Source organism: Ambystoma mexicanum, chromosome 2q (genome assembly GCF_040938575.1).
Source record: "Ambystoma mexicanum isolate Mex_15411 chromosome 2q, UKY_AmexF1_1, whole genome shotgun sequence".
Classification (NCBI taxonomy): Eukaryota; Metazoa; Chordata; class Amphibia; order Caudata; family Ambystomatidae; genus Ambystoma; species Ambystoma mexicanum.
In genome coordinates this window covers 893911215-893931867 of record NC_090924.1, presented here as the reverse complement: position 1 = coordinate 893931867, position 20653 = coordinate 893911215, and the positions used below count along the sequence as shown (strand labels likewise).

The window sequence follows — 20653 nt, the reverse complement described above, 5'->3', positions numbered from 1 at the left end:
CTTGATGTGCGTAGGGCGGTCCTCTACTATGTAAATAAAACCAGACCGCTAAGGAAAACAGATCAACTGTTTGTCTCCGTAGCTACAGGCAGAGAGGGGGATCGCGTCTCTAAAGGCGCAATCTCGAAGTGGATTATCAACTGTATACAGCTGTGTTACTCTCTTTCTGAAAAAACTCTGCCTTTTACGCCAAGGGCCCATTCTACTAGAGGCATTGGGGCCACTCTGGCTTTCATTGCAAATGTTCCCCTCGACACCATTTGCAAAGCAGCTACTTGGAGCTCTATTCACACTTTTACTCAGCATTACTGCATTGACACTCATTCCAAGAGAGATACACAAGTGGGACAAGCGGTTCTAAGACACCTGTTTGCTCATGACCCTTCTCACATCCCACCTCCTTCTTCTGGTACTGCTCGCTAATCTATGCACAGCATGTGATCTAAGCAGATTCCACAAGCCTCAGAAGGGATACATTACTCACCGTAATCGTATTTCTGATGCTTGTATCTGCTTAGATTCACATGCGACCCACCCTTCCTCCCCTCCGAGAGAAGGCGCATGATTGCTTGTAGTCTTACCTTCTGTCTATCTGCTTGGATTATCTGTACTCACGCTACTCCTCATGCTTCCTCATGTCAGAAAAAATACAATCTGAGGATCCTAGACGCGTGAGGGATCTTGGGTACAGTGGACGTCACACTAGGGATAGTATTACTGGCACGCCTGTGTCGACGCCCATTTTCGAGTTTCGAAAAACAAACTGTAATACTCCGCAGCTTCCACTAGATGTCGGCCTATGCACAGCATGTGAATCTAAGCAGATACAAGCATCAGAAATACGATTACGGTGAGTAATGTATCCCATATATATATATACTAATTGGAATTCCCCGTTCTTGTGGCTAAAATTTGGAACGCCATGCCTGTTTACCTTAGATCTAAACTGTCCTTCTATGTCTTTAGGAAAAATACAAAAACGTGGCTCTTTTCGCAGGAAGCTTAATCAACGAGCCAACTAGTTAACCCTGTATATGCACATTTAAATAACTTCATGCATACCTATCACAATTTGTAATGTAATGTATTGGCCATTCAACAATTGCCTGAATATGTTCTGACTTTTCTTGTAACCATTATGTAACAATATAATGCGCCCAGGTACCTGAGTGTTTGGTGCGCTATATAAATGAAGAAACAAACAAACAAACAAACAAAATACTAGCAAGGCAATAGTAGGAAGGAAGTGTTTTCTTTTCTGTAAACAAGCTGCTGGTCTTCAATTTCTTGATTTTTTATTTTTAATAAAACCGAATATTCAGATTGAAATTAGTCTGTTTCTTGCCCCATATTGCAGGGTGGAATTGCCCATGGCAGGGGTTATTAGGTGGGGCATAGTTATCTGTAAATGAATCAAATACTGCAAATGTAAATATGTTGCATAGATCGAAGGCTTTACATCTTTTTATGTACTTTGGTTGAGGGTCATTCTCTTCAGTGTTTCTTTCATGTCCAGTCTTGCCAATCCCCTTTTGTTCATCCTTAGGATTGCGATCTCTCATCGTAACAAATGGTAAAAAAGCTGTTGCAGGATGGGCTGTCAACCTATACGCTCTCACAGCATCGTCTACAAACCTCCCGTCTCACGCCATTCCCACTGGCCAATTGAAGGCCTCCCTTAATGAACCTATTCACCCACTTCACCAAATCATTTGAACCCGGATTATACAACGCAGTGCAGCTGTGTAATTGGGCATCATTCTTTAGAAAACTCCACATTTTAAGCAGAGCACAACTGACAACGTGATCTGCCAATAAATGATTAGGCACAACTTCTCTCTCAAACACATTTGTCAAAAACATTTTTACTGTATGAGTTGTCACAATTTAACGGCTTGATAGAACAGGTATCCAGGACCAACAATACATGAAGTGGGCCAGACACCGCGGTATTGAATACGCCTATAACTGGAATGAAAGGTTATGATATCGCTTTGATCTCTCTGCCCAGACTGTATGCAATGCCTCGCTTCCACCTCTACATCCGCAAACATCTCCAGCAACCGGAGATGGTCTCCTACTTAACCCTTTGTCATAATGGGCCCATTGTTTCCTTCATGTCCTAAGGCAATTATCTTTTATCTCATTTTAACCAGGGGTACAATGTGCTCCCATCTTGGAATTCACTGTCGCCCTCTTATAACTCCCCATGAAACTCAGGTAAACATTTAATGATCATATATATCACATTTGCCAAACCTTTATTTATGATGCCTCCTACCTCCGTGCGTGCCAATACCAGCTCTACTTTCTCGGCTGCAGGATTCATCATTGAATTCGTCACATCCTCTGCGTTTTCAGTGATACCCTACCGATGCCTCTATCTGGCAACAACATAATTCATGGTTTCTGATCGGATTCCACCAGTGAGTATTCTGCATGGAAAGGTGCTGGAAGGCTTTACCGCTTAGCATACTGCTAAAGCTTCTCTTTCCATTACAGCATATCTGCTTGTTGCTTCTCCCAATACTCTGGAGGGAAAGGGGACTGGTATCTTGGAACCTTACGTGGGCCAAACAGTACCTAAGCTACACTTGACGACTCCTACAGGAAGATGTTTTGACTTCACTTCAAAATTATCTAATGTGGGTGCATTGCCAGCAGCCACCTTGAGGTTTACAAACCCTTATTTGGCAAATTGGTGACCATATGACCTTTTCCCCTTAATCATCTGACTCCTCATGTTCCTTGTTCTGTCTGAAGAGTTTGCTATAAACCCGTCTAGTTTTCTATTACACCTGGGGAGGATCTCAATTATAACTTCTTATGAGAAGCCACAGCATTTGACAGTTTCAACTAAACCCTTCTTTGATGTAACAGGTAATGTAAACTGAAGGTAGATCCAGTGCGCAGATCCTGAGACTTTTGGAAGGTCAAATCATAAACAAAATTCCTTTTCCCAGTTGCAGAATGTTATTGATCATAGAGCAGCTGATCATAAAACAGCTGCTCTATGATCAATAAAGTTCTGCAACTGAGAAAAGGAATTTTGTTTATGATTTGACATTCCAAAAGTCTCAGGATCTGCGCACTGGATCTACCTTCAGTTTACATTACCTGATTCATATATCCTGGTACTTGTTAGAGGGTACCCGTGGAAGTACGCCAATGCAGCAGACCCAAGCAATTCTAACTTATGTTGTTACATTTGTTATCTAGTGGTATTAATTGGTGCACTCTCTACTTACGACCCCTACGTTTCTGTATAACTTCTTTGATGTAATCCTATACACATGGATGCACGGCCCAAATAGTTCACACTTGGTACTTGCACCTACCACTTCCCCATCCTAAACTGTACCATTTTAGAATATGCAACAAACTATGTTCACTGTCAGTCCTACATGTCACTAAAATGCAGTCTTCAAAATAACTTAAATCAAGTAATTTCCCAAAGCATTCCTGCATTATCCCCTGGAAGCCCCGACACCAATGCCACATTAGATGTGCAGTGAAGCAAACATTCCTGCAGGTTAATTTGATTGTGATGTCAAAAGTAGAACATCAATTTACTGGACCCAGAGTTGTTAACATCTCAATTACATTAGGCAAAGGCTCTCTGGCCACCCAAATACTCACAGAGGGGTCTGTGATGTCAACACACATTCTCAAGCTTCTGTCTCTTTGCTGCCCATCACCATAGACGATAATCAAGCAAATGCTTTAGTTGCCTCTATCCCACTCCACTCGCACAATTTATCCATATCATTTGAAGAACGTTCCCTGACACCCTTGGCGTGCTTGTGACATTATGGATACTGGGGTAATTCATTAAAATAATATTTGAGAAATCCTGGATGAGATCTTTGATGTCCTCTTTGTTAATATAGGCAATCTATCATTTTCAGGCTCAACGTTTCCCATATGTGATTCCATGTTCCATTCCTGAAACTTTGCCATTCCAACATTATTATTTCTCACATTGGCTGTTCAAGAAACGTACTCTTGCACCACTGTGCAATATGCACTGTTGAACATCTTTAAACTTCAATAGATTTCTTACCCTGCCGTTGACCCGTTCTCATAGGTGGTTGTCGTCCATGAATCCAAGCAATACTTGAATTAAGGCTCACTATTTTCTGTTAGTTCACCATAATGGCTGAGTCCGTTTTATCATTTAATGGAAGTATTTTAGAGACGCCATCACCAGCCTCTCCTCTTTACCGAGATTCGTCATTTCAGTAAGTGGCGATACCAACTTCATTTCTTCCAAGGGGGGGTTAACCGCAGACTTTGTGCTCATGCTATAGCTAATGTGAGGATTCCAAATGATTGCAAATTCCATGCATCCCTGATGCCATCTTTATCTATTTCCACAGGCTCAATTACCAGGATCCCCGCCTCTCCTTCAACACTGCACTCCCCATGTTGTCTAGGAGGACTGTTGTGTATGTTCACATCTTTCAAATACCTGTGATATCTGCCATCCTTCTCTGCATGGTTGCACCTCTGGTATGAGCAGGGGAAGTCCTTCTGTTGCAGTGGAGTATCCAGCACCATTACTGATTCCCAACCTTGGCACCCAGTGCTAAGATCAAGGATGCGGCTGCCCCCCTGGTTTGTAGTGGCTGATCTCCACTTCAGGAAATAACCCCCTTCAATGCAAATCTGCGCAAACTCTGCATTTCCTCTTCACAAGTGCACTACTCTCAGCCGCAGCAAAGGCTCAGGGAACTCGCTGCATGGGTGTGCCCACCATTTTGAGTGATGCTTGGGGGTCATTGCATTGTTCACGACAGGAATAGCACCATGGGTCCCAATGTGTTTGAAAGCCCAACTCAAGAGCCTCACTCAATCTTCTCTTCAAGTAAAGGCATCTCTACTGCTGGGTAGCTGCCCATGAGCACGTTCCCAGGCCTAAGCAGGAAGGCAGGGTGACACCCAGAGACAGAGCCATCTCTGATCCCATTTGGCTTCTCTCCGAATCATACTGGAATTTCTCTGGGTAACTTTCCTTTCTATTGTTTTTAGTTCATCTTGATAATTGATGAAGGGAACCAAACTTATGTAAACCCATCTTAATCCTGTACCCATGAGAGTATTCTAGTATCATGTGATAGTCTAGCATTAGGGGAGTGAAAGGGACATGCAGGAGAAAGAGACCCACAGGGGGTGCTCTTTGGTAGGAGAGTGCATGTAACACAGCTGTTGGCTGGCTGCCATGATTGATGGTTATATAAGACACAAATAATATCCCCAACATTAGGATGCGCTCTTAAGGATATATGCTGCACATTTTATAGGTAGTTTTCTATTTTCTAGATATGATCAATTTTGTATTTTGTTGGTGTGTTGCGATGTCTGTAAAATCTCTGACAATGAATCTAAATCTGTTATAAAGTAAATGATTGTGTCCTTTGTTCACAAAGTTGATTCCCTTTTTCCTAACAGTTTTCAAAATGACAAATTATGTTTTTTTTTGTACTTTCAGTGAGAAGATGACAAAAAATACATCAAATGTGATAACCAGTGCCGAGATCAGTGGTAAGCTTTATGGTGCTACATTATTTATATAATTGTTTTGTGTATTCTAGGTAAGCAATGATCTGAGAGTGGAAAAGAATGTATTTTCTGACAAATTCTGAGGGACCATAGACAAAGAAATGCCTCATCTATTAAATGATGTTTCTTGGACACACGGTATGAGAAGCCTTTTCTGCATTTAGAGCGGCAAAGCCAAAAGGAACCGATTCTTGTTGGAGCAGGGCTGTAGATGTTGTCACCACGTCCCCCTGGCCCACATTCATTTTCTTTCATGTTCTTTCCAGTTCATGCTCCTGTCCTGGTTTGTTGTACCTTTGGTGCTCCCTGCGCTGGCGCTCCAGCTCACCATTTGCTCATGATCGCAATAGGTGATCACTGACCTGTCACTCTGTTACTCTCTGGCTGAGAATAGGTAGGAGTGTTCGCAACCTGTGTCATTGCTCCCGTTATTAGACCGCATGACAAGTGAATGCAAGCACACGTGAAGGCTTGCCACCAGCCCTAAGCTCTAAACACCAGATGATTGTGGGACCATCATCCATTGAAAGCGAGAGAGGTGCCCTATGGTCCTCTGACTTGGGTGGATGTCTGCGTTCCGGTGGTATCTAGTGCATGGGGTTGTATGCCTCTGAAAAGCATGATTTTCGACTCATATGCTCCTAGCCTGGGGGTCTTAGACGTGTGAATTGGTCACATCTTGTTGCCCTGGACTTGGCAGACTGACAACTTTGCCACCTTTTGGAGAGTCAGAAGAGGCTGCCTCCGAGTCAGCAGGCACTGATGCAGATTCCAGACCAAAACATACGGGGATGTGATGACTCGGCTAATGAGAAACCACATGCACCACAGCAAGCCCAGTCTCTGCATTTCCAAGCAGGACAAGGGAGTTCCTGGAACCTCAGCTCACGACCCCCCGCACCCCCCACCGCATAACACTCATTCCCAGATCCTTGCTCTCCACACCACACCATGGATCAGAGAGAGAGAAAGAGCAGAGGTTGTGCCTGTAGAGATGTGGGGAAGAGAAAAGGAAAGGTAAGTGGAACGTAGTCACAATATTCCTTGAGCATCCTGGGCCTCATCCCTATTATAATTAATAACCTTCTACTTAACTAAAAATGTTGCCATTTCACAACTTTTTAAAATAAATCCTTATTTATGCTTACGAGTCACTCACTCTAATTTAATTTTAAGTCTTGCTAAAGAGAGCCTGCTTTCTTGAAAAACGAATGCAAACCTATTAGTAAGGTGCTGCCCTGTCAATCGGTAGATTTAGGATCCATGACTTGCTTCCTAATGGCCTATTGTATCTTGGCTCTGCTCCCTGATTGGAGTCTGCATGTCACACATCCACCGTCAAAGAGTTACAAGGAAATGGGTCTTTGTAATAAAGAGGCACACAGAAATGGAGGTGAGTAAGAACTTTATTCGAGGCCCCCGGGGTAGTCACAGTGGAGGCACCAACTGGCGAGGCACTCTCAAATGGAATATACATGCACGAGGTTCTAAAGAGACTCGTGCATGTATTACCATAACATCTCCCCCACCTGAGGCAAAAAGAAAAAAAGAAAAACAGGGGGGGAAAAAACAGGAAAGTGAAAGGGGAAAAAAAAGGGGGGTCAAGTGGGAGAGGCAGAGGGAAGATGGGTAAACTGGGGCACATTAGTAATAGACATAGTCATTGTTGAAGTTTTGGATGATTTTGCTGTTCCTTCTGGACATTCTTCCAGTGGGGACTCCTTGATGCATGGAGTGAGGTCTATCATTGTCCACATGTTCACGGAGAGATTCTCTTAGGGGATGTGAGGTGTGTTGTGATGGTCTGTCAGGACTGTTGTCCTTAGATATGCTGGTCTCTTGGATGTCTTTTGTTACTTTTATGAGATCATCTCCAGACCATCTCTTTCCATCATCGAGGATGACAGACTTCCCATGACAACTCACAACTCTCTGTGGAGGTCTGAAGATGGATTCACCCTTGAGAGTTTTCTTCGGTTCTTTGACACATACCCAGTCTCCTTCACGAACCATCATCTCTTTTACTCCATGTCTGGAGTCGTATTGTCTTTTGTATTTTGTTTGTTTTTCTCTTACTGTCTTTTGAAGTAGATCCATGTTCACCCTTGCGTCTCCCGTGTATAAGAACATCCACGCCGGTCTAAATCGGTTGGTTGCAACCCTACCTCGCATGAGGGTGAAGGGCTCTATGTTTGTGGTGGTGTGTGGGGTTGTTCTATACGCATGTAAAGCTTCTTTGAGGGTTTCTCTCCACGGGAGGTTGTTGGCCGTGGCCAGTTGAACTACGCTCTTCACGAGCCTGTTCATGCGTTCCACAAGTCCGTTGGAAATTGGATGGTACAAAGATGTTGTTATGTGGCTGATGGACCTTTTCTTGAGGAATTCCCCAAATTCCATAGACATGAACTGAGACCCGTTGTCCGAAACCACTTCCTTGGGGTCTCCCTCCCTGTTGAAGATCTCTGTCAGGAAATCTGTGACTTTCTTTGAGGTCACATTGTCCTCAGCTATTCCCCATTCTGTCCATTTAGAGGTGTAATCGACAAGTACTATGATATATACTTTGACTGTTTCGAGGTTCTCGAATGGACCCATGATGTCGATTGCCAGTTTAGACCACACATGTTTGGGAGGTTCAATAGGCTGTAAGGGGGTCTTTCTTATGATCTTGGACTTGTCACTCATGGCACACGTGGAGCAATTTTTGACCAGTTCTTCTGCTTCTTTCCACATTCCTGGCCACCAATAGTTGTTTCTCAACTTGTTTTTCGTCAAGCTCCTTCCTAGGTGACCTTCGTGTGCCAGTTGAAGTACTTTTTTTCTGAGTTGGGTGGGTGGGATTACTCGATCGCCTCCGAAGATATGCTCATCGTCCATTGATAATTCTTCCTTGAAGGGAATGAAGGTAGTTAAAGCCTCTCCCGTTTCCACCCAGTCATTAGCTATCGCTTCCCTGATTTCTCGCTGTTCCGGATCAGTATTGGCATTAATTTTCCATTCATCTCTCGAGATGGCAGGGTTTACGACAGCTATGATGTCTTCATCTGGAGATGCAATCTCAGTGTCGATGTTGGTCGATAATCTGGAAAGACAATCTGCTACTTGGTTTTGTGGACCAGGAGTATAGCATAGTTGGAGGTTGTTTTGCATGATGTCGAGGAACCAACGTCTTATTCTCGGTGATATAAGGTGAGGGGTTTTGGACTGAAGGACATTTACTAGAGGTTTATGGTCTGTTTTCAGTATGACGGGTAAGCCCCAAATTAGGTTCCTGAAATGCTGAAGAATCCACCTCAGACCCAGAGCTTCTCTCTCAATGGTGGAATAGTTTAGTTCGGCTCCCCTCAGTACTCTCGATGCGAATGCGATCGTCACGATGTTCTTATCTTGTTGCTGTTCCAGGATACCACCCAGTCCGGTTTTACTTGCATCTACGGATATGATGGTTTTGGCTTTACAATCGAACATTCCTAAGGCTGGAGCTTGGTTAATTTGGAATTTGATTTCTTCGAATTCGTTCTTGCATTCAGTGGACCATATGAATTTGGCTGCCTTCTTCAAGATGTTCCTCATGTTTTTGGTCTTATCAGCATAGTTGTTTATAAACTTGGAGTAGTATTCTGTCATCCACCATCAACACAACAAGCAACGTTCAATCTAATTCACCAAAGTGAATGTAAAATCAAGGAACATATCATTTTAGTTTCCTTTAGAACACCAAATGCTACTTTTTAAAACTGTTCCATTTGAACCATGTTTACAATGAATGTACTTACTATGTCAACACAACCTTGTTATTTAGCTACTGCAAAATAAAACCACATTTTATGTGCTGACACATTTTGTCTGTTTTCTTCACTCACTATTACCCTAGGGCTTTTACCACTACCCCAAAACCTGTACCGTCGTTAGTAGTATTATGTGCTAATTGGCTTATATTCCTCTGGAAGGGTCTTTACCCCATGGGGTAATCACGCTTCCCCGGCGGATGGATAATTTGGGGGTGAATCATTTTCTCACAATAGCGACCACTCCTTAGTCTGTAACGCCACGTTATCGTTGTCCTCTCCTGGAATAACATGGTAACCTCACGTCCACTTACTTCTCTATTCGTTTCTGAAACTGGAGTGTATTCCTGTTCACTCACATCCAGCACTGAATGTCATGGTGGAGGCACAAAGGAAAAAAGAACCATAGAGTTGCCTGCTCATTCCTTGAGGGTGGCTGGGAAATGAAGAGGGTGGATGGCCAACCTCGAGACCAACACACCACTGGAGGATTCTGTAAGGCGCAGAAAAGAACTCGCTGAGGTTCCGGCTGTGACTATCTGGGGGGGTTGGTTGTCACAAGTGAAGCACAAGCCAGGTATGTGTGAGTGCACACCCTGAGCCGGTTGAGGACGAGTGTACTAAGGGGCGCGCAGAGTTTATTATAGAGTCAATGTGGGTAAAAGGTTGGCGGGTGTCATGTAAAGGCGTGTTTAATGTCTTGCTTTTCTTCGAGATGCTTTTAAGTTGTGCACGCAGGGCACAGGACGGCTGTTCACATCCTTTCACTGTAAAGGTGGAGGATTTCGTGGTAGTATGTGTTTCAGAACTGATTTAAATGGGAAGTCTGTATTTTGGGGGAGACTGCCAAGGGAGTGGGACAGGCTGAATGTGTGGCAAGAGGACCAAGGTGTGGAATTAGCAACATGAAGGAGGTGGTGTGAGTAAAACCTGTGTTGGTAGAAGGATGAGGGGCGGTAAATGGTTCATGTTACAATTTTGGATTTAGTTTTTTTGAAACTATGCATTGCAGTAAACCATTAACATCCGTTACATGGAGCACATGTTGCTTCTCAACTGATAAGGAGGGTAAAGAGGGAGTGACCAGACAATACTTGCCCTCTGTGCTGAAACAATCATCAGGTATCAGTGTATTTTTCTAACACAGTTTTTCAAAATTTAAACACACATATGTTCATACTCCAACAATCCCGTTTGACTTTAAAAAAAACTATAGGCTTTGCTTTCACTTGTCTCATCCATCAATAACCTCTGACATTTGAGCTGGTGACTACAATATTTGGCCCTTCATTTAATTGTTTCCTACAACTGCCATCAGTTGCGGCCAGCATAGACTATGGTGAGGGATCATGGGAGTCATAGTCCAAAACATCTCGAGAGCCACTGGTTGCAGACCCCTTCATTTGTGTCTCCTCCTTGGCGTCCGATAAGTCATGGTAACCCTTGCTATTGCGAGCAGCCATGGGGCTTTGTAGAGGACTATTAAAGCAGCCAACATGATGATTTTTCCTCTCCTTGATTGTTGCCCCTTCCGTGCTTTCCGTGCTTTCATGCTGCCACAGCGGTCAATCGTTTCAAGTCAATCTTGTGAAGACCTCATTAGCTGCCAGTGTGTCTGGGGAGGGTGAAAGAGCTTGGTATATGAGCAGTGGTGTCCGTCCATTAGCACCCTGGGAGGCGCCGAGAGCCAATGAAAATGCTCAGAATGCAGGCTATATTCACAAAGGTAAGCCCACATTCCGAGCACTTTCATTAAGTACAGGGTGCTTCCCTTCCCTGCACCCCCTTCCCCACTCACCTTAGCACCTGTGTAGTTTCAGCGGCAGGCCAACCCTTTCGGTAACGGCACCGCCGCCCTCGTTAACTTGGGCGACGGGCCGTTACCTACAGGGTCGGCCAGCCGCCTTGGGACCTATTGCCTCATTGACACAGTCTGTCTGTAGAAAGTGCAAAATGGTTGATCGTTCGACTATTGTAGTGTGGAGAGAAATTAAGAAGTGTGTTGGTTAGATATGGAGGCAAAATGTTTAAGTGAGAGGGATCGTTTAGGTTAAAAAATGTTGGTCTGGTATTGTTGTAGTATTTGGTTGTTGCCTCAGTTGGCAAGCGTTCTTACTGCTCCGTAGAGACCAAACCAAATGTGTACACTCTGTAACTTCTTGGCAGACGCATTGTGTACTGCCCCAGTTCATGTTCGAGAGAGTACTGACCCAGTAAAGGTTGCAGGGAAACAAACCCAAATGATTCCGGTCTCCAGTCGACTTGGGCTGGTAAGCTGTTTATAGATTTGTGGCATGTTTACGTAACTAGGATTCGGAAGTGCCCCGTCGATGTTACCGATAGTGCATCTTGGTTGGCTGAGATCCTTGTGCTGTTCTCGTGCTGGTGTCAGTTGATTCGCCATGTTTTAGGGAATTTTCTGATGGCCAGGTGGTTTTCCTCTGTTCACAGATCTCTGCTCATAGAATTCTAAAGTTTGGCTCAGAGGAAGGAGAAAGAAGATCATTTGTGGTGTTTCCAATTGACGCAAGTCACCGTTACTAATGCAGCGTTTCTCGATCGAAGAGTTCTCAATGGTTTTTAGTGGATGAATTTCCTTGTGATGATTTCTTGGCAACTGTCGTGAAAGGCACGGCGTGCTGTGAATAGAGTTTTGAAATTATGCTTCCAATTGTATCAGGAGCCTGCAGAGTGTGGGGGTAATGCATTTGTGTCTGTGGAGTCGCCGAAGAAGTATAACTGCTAAGTTGTGGACTCTATGTAGTCTGTTTTTAGGTGGCAATTTCCCCTTTCTTGAGCCAACAAAGCACATGGAACCCAAACTCAAAATGATATGATATGATATTTTATTTATAGCACGCCCATACACAAGTGTTTCAAAGCGCAGTGAGGAAAGAGAGGGGAAACAAGGGGGGACAAGACAACGATTTTATTAGGCCCAGAGACATTGAGATCGCGTAAGTGCAGTGGTGTGGAAAGGGGGAAAGTGCCATGGGAAGGGGAGGGGGAGCAAGTGCAGGACAAAGGATATAAAGGAAACAGAAGTGCGGCCAGCAGGTGGCAGTGCAGGGTTAAGTGCAGAACAGCAAGTGAAAGATAGTGCAGGTAGGGTAGGGAGCCTGTAGGGTTACAGATACAGCCCCAATGCAACTGGGAGGGCAGGGACCTGGGCCTGTGGTTCAGGGTGTGGCCAGGTAACCAATGCAGCAGGTGATCAGCAGGGAAGAGAGAAGGCAGAAGCGAAGAGGAACGTCTTGAGCTGCGTCTGGAACCATAGGTGGTTCAGCTCAAGTTTCAGAGAGGCAGGGAGCCTGTTCCAGAGGGAGGTGCCCGCCGAAGAGAGAGATCTGCCCCCAGTTCGTTGCTTGGAAAATGCTAATGCAATAAGAAATCGGAGGCATTAAGTCACTATAAAAACATAGTGACACGATGTGTGTGCCATAAGAAACAATAAACAACACATGGATACACACTACTAGAAAAAAGCTTTCTGCTTCTGTGTGTGTAATATGAATTATGAGAACAAGTTATTTGGGACTTTTGTGTCACATGCCCAAGCAATAGAGAGCTAGTGCAAAACCAAATGAATAACAAAAATCGAATTTTAATAAGCAATTGTGAAAAACAAACAGTGTGATCATTCACAGCCAGACGAAGTTGACCCGACACATTGTCCTGATAGATTTAGCCGACATGTGTTGATTAAATAACACAATCTTGATTGAATACAGTCACAGGGTTCAGATTCAATAATTGACGCTCGATTGAGCACCTGCTTAACTCCCACGTCTGTGGTCCCTCTTGCAATTAGTCGAGATGTTCGCCCTGTCCGTTTTGTAGTAGAGATACAGCAACAGTCTGGGATAGTTCTTGACCACGTATGTATTTCATTTACTGTGGGAAGGAAACCCTGTTCCAACAGTGGAATTCACACACTGCTGTCTGTAGCCCTGTGCGTGATTTATTTTCTGGGCCCTGTAACACATTCTTCTTCTATGTTTAATCAATACACGACAGCTGTGATTTTCCCTGCTTGGAATTCATCTTAAAAATGGCACACCACTTTTGCAAAACTGCCATGCAGTTACTATCAGGAGACTTCATTGTATATGTATGTATGTGTGCTTGATATGCACAAGTAAGGCATATCAAATGACATGTATTTCCCTGCTTGGGGACTGGAATGCCTTGGGTCTGGAAACAACTAGTTGGCAAGGTTAAATACATGTGCTATATTATTTATTTATTTATTTATTTATTTATAGCTGGCTTTTTTTCACATAAAAAACCTTTACAAAATTTACAAGATTTACAAGGAGAAGAAACGGAATCAAAACATAAACGTAAACGTTACAATCACATTTCGTATAAAACAGATACAAATGATTACTCTAAAAGCAAGTTATAACAATTTGAAATAAAGCATTTATCTAAGTATCCTGGGAATTAGATATAAACACTAGGATAGACCACATGTGATATATTACGGCCTACTGCTGCATGCTTTGTGTATAATACATTGCCGTAAGTGGCACAGGTGCGAATGCATTGTGGCACTTTCCACAAAAAAAGAACTACTGAGACACAGCCCTTGAAAGGAGCTCAGTTGCCTGCAGCTCTGTGTGTGATTTATGTACTGCACTATATCACACATTTTTCATCTGCGCCTAATCAATACACCCCAACTGCAATTTTCCCTACCTCGAATTAATCTAACCAATGGTGTGACATGTGTGCAAAAACAAAATCTGTGCACGTACCCTTTTCTCATGGCAGGTCTTTGCGTGCGTATTTCTATTTGCATAGTTTGTGACCTCTTTTAGACCATATATGCAGCGATGGCTAGTATGACATCACATGTTCTTCACTGTTCACTAACGGGGACGTGGAGACGCCCCACAAAGGCAATGTGCCAAGTAAGCCATGAAACCCCCTCCCCCATGTGAGTATGTTACTGCTTAAATGATCCGTTATACTATATATTATGTGGTCCTGAATGTTGTGCATGGTAGAGAAAATAAAGTTATCCAATGTATTACAATGTGATGTCACAATACTGGCTTTCATTTGGATGCAGTATTTGTTACCAATTTGGCATAAATATCACGGATCCCCTTTCAATTGACATGAAGGTGACACAATAAAACACCAGTTAGTATTAGAAATCAGTGTACTAATAAATGAACAATCAAAATTACAAGTGCAATTTTCAAGTTGCATGTAATCGCGATAGCTCAGGCTTTGCATGTAAAAAGTGGCATGAAAAACATACAAAGCTCTTTCAAGTGTGAGATGCCATTCATTTCCAATGTTCAGAGTGGGCCTTGATGACTCACGAAAGTCTCTGTGTTAGAGATGATATCTTCCTATGTGGGTTTCCCCAATGTTGGTTGTTTTGCTTTTTTCGTTGGTCTTTGCACCAATTTTGGACTCCTCTGTAACATTGAGAACTAGCAATTTTTTCCCTCAACTCCATGTGTTTCTGTAAAAGGGCAATTCCTTTAGGTCACCCCTTACCCTGGCACTTTGTTTACATGATCAAAAGGTTGCTGCATAGACTAGGGCCTAGTGTTAATCCTTGCGGGTTAAGGTAGCATGCGCACCAATTTACCTCTGGGAAGAGTGGCATATGGCGTAGCTCTGAGGCCTGTGTGTATAGATGTAGGAACGTTTCTTCAAGCCCCACCTCTCTGGCTGTGAGAGCCTCATGGTACAGAGGAATCCAGGAAGGACCATTGAGAAGACACTTAGAAAACTCATGGCCAATGCTTGGAAATGTGCTGCAAGAGCTAAGGAACCTTCTTTCAGTTTATTTGAGTGTTGTGAACCGTGAAACATCACAGAAGAGACCATATAGAAGACTGTCCGAAGTCCCTCAGCGTACACGAAAAAGACATAAAGTCACCACTTACCACGTTTTCATAACTTCCAGGAGTTGTTGACCATGAGGTAACTGAAAGAGTATCTGATGCTGTGGGGCCCCAATCCAACTTGGGTCTCTCTAAGGTCTCACCCTCCTGCTCCACTCTGGGACATTGTAATTTTTTAAAAACCTTTTTCTGTCCAACTTGTGGAAACCAGAAAACCCTATCAGATGTTGTGAAACTCTGACCCGCTATTCCTGCTCCTTTCTCTTGTGGATCTGATCCGATGATATGACTTTGTCATTTTTTAAGTTCTTTCTGGATCACCGGAGAAACTGAAGGACCTTATCCCAGATAGTGGCCCCGTTTCTCCTACTCCCTTTGCTACTTTAGGACTTAGTCATGTTTTGTACGTATTCTTCACCATTGGGGGCCGAGACGAGGACTCCCTGAGGTCAAGTACTCTTTCTGGGCCCCCATGGTGAAGAATAAGTCTGAAAAATGAGAATGTCGCAATGCAGGGAATTGATCTTTTTGTGTGTTTTGAGTGTCTGTGTCAGTGTGTCATCTTTTTGCGGCATGAGAAAGTATTTTCTGTATAGAAAACTTCTTATAAGTCTTTGGATGCATGCAAGTATATTCAGTGCCTATGACTGAATGTGTCGTCTTTTTTTAACTAGTGGAAAAAACATGTTGCTTATGTAAGAAAAGTCTTCTAATTCTTTGGAGACAGAATGAGAGTATATTCAGTGCCTTTAAGTGAGTGTGCCCTTTTAGTAGTAGAGAGAGGAAAATCTCACTGGCTACATTGCATGACATAAATTCATTTGCAACTGACTGTTAGATTGAGGAGAGCATCACAAAACGTCACAAAATTGTTTGGAAGCAGCAGGTGGTCGATTGTATTTGGTGCATGTCACTAAGCCTTTGAAAAAATATGTGTTACCTAAGTAGAACACTTGCATAATTCTTTGGACGTAGGAGGAGATCATATCCAGTTTCTGTAACTAAGAATGGCATGTTTTGCGGGCAGACAAAATACTTGTTGACTACAAAGTTTTGAATGAAAAATCCTAGAATTCTTTTTAGGAAAGACACTGCAATCAGTACTTGTAACAGAGCGAGTTCTCTTTTTTGTCTACAGAGAAAATATATGGTGTATGCTTAAAAAAGGAAGCAAGAGGAGGTTATATTCTGGGTCTGTAATAGAAAGCATCATCGATTTGTGGCCAGCCAAAATACTTGTTGCTTGCAAGGTTGTGAATAAAGAAATCTTGGAATTCTTTTTAAACAAGAGAGTGTATTCAATGTCTGTAACTGGGCGAGTCATCCTGTTCTAGACACATAAAATACTCAGCCTGGTCAGTGTGATATCAGAATTTAAGCCTCGACAAAAATCTTACAGGTCACAGGAGAGAGTGAGCTTGCTCACCACTAGCGTAGCAGTAATATTCTCAATGAGCCTCTTGTTGAATTCTTTTGCCAACAACTCTGTGTTCCATCTGTTTATGAGTAGTCATCACTCGTGGAACATTCCCAACTGAAGTTACTTTTAACAAAGCTAGCCCACAGTTGTACAATGAGGTACATTTCTCTCTGGGGGAGGCACTGGATTAATACATGGGCCAGAAAGTCCCCTTTGCCAAGGGCATGTGGACCAGTGCACATAACACTGACTACATGGCTGTTACTAGGGGTGGGTGAAATTACCACCAGTGAAACAACATTGCTGAAATACACCTCCAGTTTTGCTTTCACAGTGGAGAAAATTATTTCCTGAATTGCCACTTTTAGGCAAATTTCACTTTTTTCCAGAAATGTAATGTTTTGCGTGAATAATTTTTTCCTGCAAAATGTATTTCATTGTGAGTAGGATTAAATCCAAAGAACACTTATTTAAAATTTGGTTCCACATTTCAACAAGTCTGCCCTGTCTTTACATAGGGTAGGTCTTAAATACACCCTTAGCCCCAGAGGTATTTTCTGTGATTTATAGTATTCCACTAGAGTAGTGGCATGACGTTTTTGTGATATTTCCTGTCTGATTAATCTCTCCAGATTTGCGATAAACTTCCCAGTCTCCTCATCTGTGTCTGTAGTTCTTTCCATATGTTCACTTAGTGAGAGAATTCTATTGGCCTCCTCAGAAGAGAAGGCTAATGTAGTAGCGAGCTTATCCGTAAGATCATTCATTTTAGATAAGGACATCCTCTAAGGGGTGCTATTCTTACCAATGTGTCACATTGGTATAAACAGAGATAATATAACCAGCAAGGCAAATAACTAACAATGCACACCTACATTCCAAGACTACAATCAAAATGTAATATAGCAAAATTAGGCTTTACTCTATTTTGGAATATGGGAATCGTACGCTGAAAGGTGCACACCGATTTGTGAATGATTATCGTTAAACCTATTGGATATTCGGAGAGAACACAGTGCCCTTATATGCATCCTTTCAGCTCTTAAGCAAGTTTTTGTGGCAGCATATGATTGCTGTCATCTTTATTATATTTATTTGTTTGATTTTATCTTTACAACAGCACAAGTTCACATTGGCTGCGAGCATCACGAAAACATTCCATATATCAGTCAGAACTTTTGGCAGCCCCTGTTCTGAAGTAGGTCTGGCATGCGAGATTTGTGCTCCAAAGGATTTCACAATTTGATTATATGGCCCACACATGTTGCCTCATACAAATTGTGGACACTCTTAACAGTTGATGGAGTAGGTAGACTGGTGGTGAACTGTCCTCTTAGAACCTAACATTACTGTGGAGTGGTATTGGTGGTGGTCTATAGACGCACTTTGAATTGAGCACTTGGATCACTGTGTAGTGGAAATACGAGTCTGTAAATATAAGACAGGTTGATCATTAGGGTTACTTGAAACTTTGAAAATTAGAAACATGGAAAAGAGGATGTAAGACATTCTGTCTGTTTAGGTTTATCTGCAGTTCAGCTCCTGAAGAAGGGGAATAGATCCGCCGAAACGCGTTGACCAACTTATTGACCTCTGGAAATTAAAGAAAACCTCTGGTGGAACATATGTCCTTTTGGAAATTATCACTTTGAGAAATGACAAAAATTGCATTTAAATTATTGTGAGCTGTTTTTTCAGCCGTTTGGTGTGCAGGGGACCGGAGCGTCCATAGATTGGGCACCATTGTGATATGTCGTATCAACTTCGTGTCCGGGTTGTAATTCCTCCACCGCACACTCATTTTGGTATATTACATTTAGAATTTTGATTGTAGTCTTGAAATGTAGGTGTGCATTGTTAGTTATTTATCGTGAGTCTTTTAGTGTTGTCAGGTTATTGTATCTGACGGCAGGAGTAGCCAAGCAGTGCCCTATATTGAACAATTAACAATTTCAGCAAAAAGAACAATCCCTACAGTAAGGAAAGCAATAGAAAGACAGCTAGATGTAGCCAGCACATCAGCTCTGATGACGACTTTTTATCCACTGTTTAGTGGGCTTATGGTTGTGACAAGAATTGTTCTAGTTACTGACTGCTGATGCAGGCCTCGCAAAATCCACTTAACCACTCGCATAGGACTCTTCCCTTTCTCACTGTCTCCAGAGCCCTAGTTCTCTCTAGGCTGGACTACTACAACAGCCTCTTGCTTAATTTGCCTTCCTCTACTCTCTGCCCTCTGCAACTAATCCAGAAAAGGACTGTGAGACTTATCCTGGGCCTCAAGCCCAAGGATTGTATCTCTCCAGCCCTGATATCTCTCCACTGGCTCCCAGTGGCTGCAAGGATCAAGTTCAAGTCCCTTTGCATTGTCCACAAGGCTTTCTGGGGTCGGGTACCGCACTACATCCAATGCTCTCTTCCAAAATACCTTCTTTCTCAAGCCCTTCGCTCAGCTACCTCTAACTCTCTAAGAGTGGGGGTTAGATCTCTCTCCTCTGCAGGTGCCTCCCTCTGGAATGGCCTCCATGCCACTCTCAATCTTGAGCCAGACCACCTGAAGTTCCGGAAGCAGCGCCAAATGTTATCCTTCTCCTCTGCTTTCTCTCTCTCCCTCCCCTGCTGACCTACCTATCTGCTGCACCGACTGATTGCTTGGCTACCCTCAGAGTCTCACTGGGTACCAGGCTCTTTCTTGATGAGTCACCCTTGCACTGCCTGCGGGCCTACCACGCACTTAGGGGCTGTAACTGTAACCCTGCAGTACCTTGTTCTCCTTGCACAACCCTGAGACGTGTTGTTCTGGCTGCACTTACTCAGAACATTGCTGCCCTGTTTTTCCCTGCCCTCTCCCTTGCACCTCTCCACCTCCCTTTACTCTTGCGCTTCTCGTTCTCGCACTTGCACGATCATCTGAATGACACAAGGCCTATTAAGATTATTTGTCTTGTCCTCCCTCTGTTTTCCCTCCCTTGCCTTGTTGCACCTAGAAACACTTGTGTACAGGCACGTTATAAATGACTTATCATATCATATCATAGTCTAGTACTTTTTGAAGAGGGTCGAGTACCTTCAAAATGAACATATTGTCAGCAACAAAGCTGTTTAATGGCCTTCCGATCGTAGGGAAATGGAGCTGGGAGAGGCTGAAAATCAGGATGAAGCTCAGGGTTTGAACAGTGAACTGGATGTGCACACCATCCCACAGTAGTCTAGGTAGCACCTCAAAAGAAAAAGGGGTACCTGACTATAATCATTGGTCCCTTAGGCTAAATATCATGAACAACAACAAAATGGACCAATTAATCCATTGGTCCCTTTTGTCTAGGTAGCACCACCAGACCCTGAGTGAGGCAGAGCAGGACAATCAAAGCTCTGTAGTGTCCAAACTCAATGGCTTTAGCAGCAACCATGAGACCAACCATTACATGAGCATCCTAGGGACCCAGAACAGAGGCTAGCTGAGCTTCCATTTGAAGAGCTGCCCCATAGAGGGAATCTATGAAATGTGAGGAAGTGATAACGACATTGTAACATTGTCGCAGACCTTGGACACATAGGCTATTTTTTGTACATTCCTGATAGGGCAGGTCAAAAGTGAGGGGTTGGTAAGAAGGGGCACTGCCTCAGTATCCCTGGCTATTATGCTCAATACTTCCCACCCCTCCCCTGGGGAGAGTGCAGACGACTTACCCATTATTAAGCTTTTAAAATGTAAATTGTTACCCTTCAAGCATAATTAGCATGGAGACGGTGGACTCACGACCCTATTATAATCATGAATGGTCATGCTCATCCATTTTTGGTTCCATGTCATTTCATTGCGGGATGATTTTTCGCTGGTTTTTTACCACGATTTTTTTAACGAAAAAAACCATTGAATTTCTTTACAATTATTTTGGGGGGGTTCACTCCCCAAACCACCCATTCCCTTTAATTATTTATGTATTCCTAAACACCCACAACCCATATATATAATTGTCTAACCCCCCCCCTATAAAATGTGATGTTTTTTT

The 20653-nt window shown here is 43.1% G+C and overlaps 1 protein-coding gene across 16 annotated transcripts in view; it reads left to right on the top strand.

The window, feature by feature from the left end:
* KIAA1217 (KIAA1217 ortholog) overlaps window positions 1–20653 on the top strand; it is a 1682267-nt gene that overhangs the window by 1513219 nt on the left and 148395 nt on the right. For all 16 annotated transcript variants that reach the window (XM_069648169.1, XM_069648165.1, XM_069648167.1 and 13 more), the window contains one exon: window positions 5492–5544. In XM_069648169.1, coding sequence (XP_069504270.1) covers window positions 5492–5544 — 53 coding nt within the window. The remainder of the gene's footprint in view (window positions 1–5491; window positions 5545–20653) is intronic.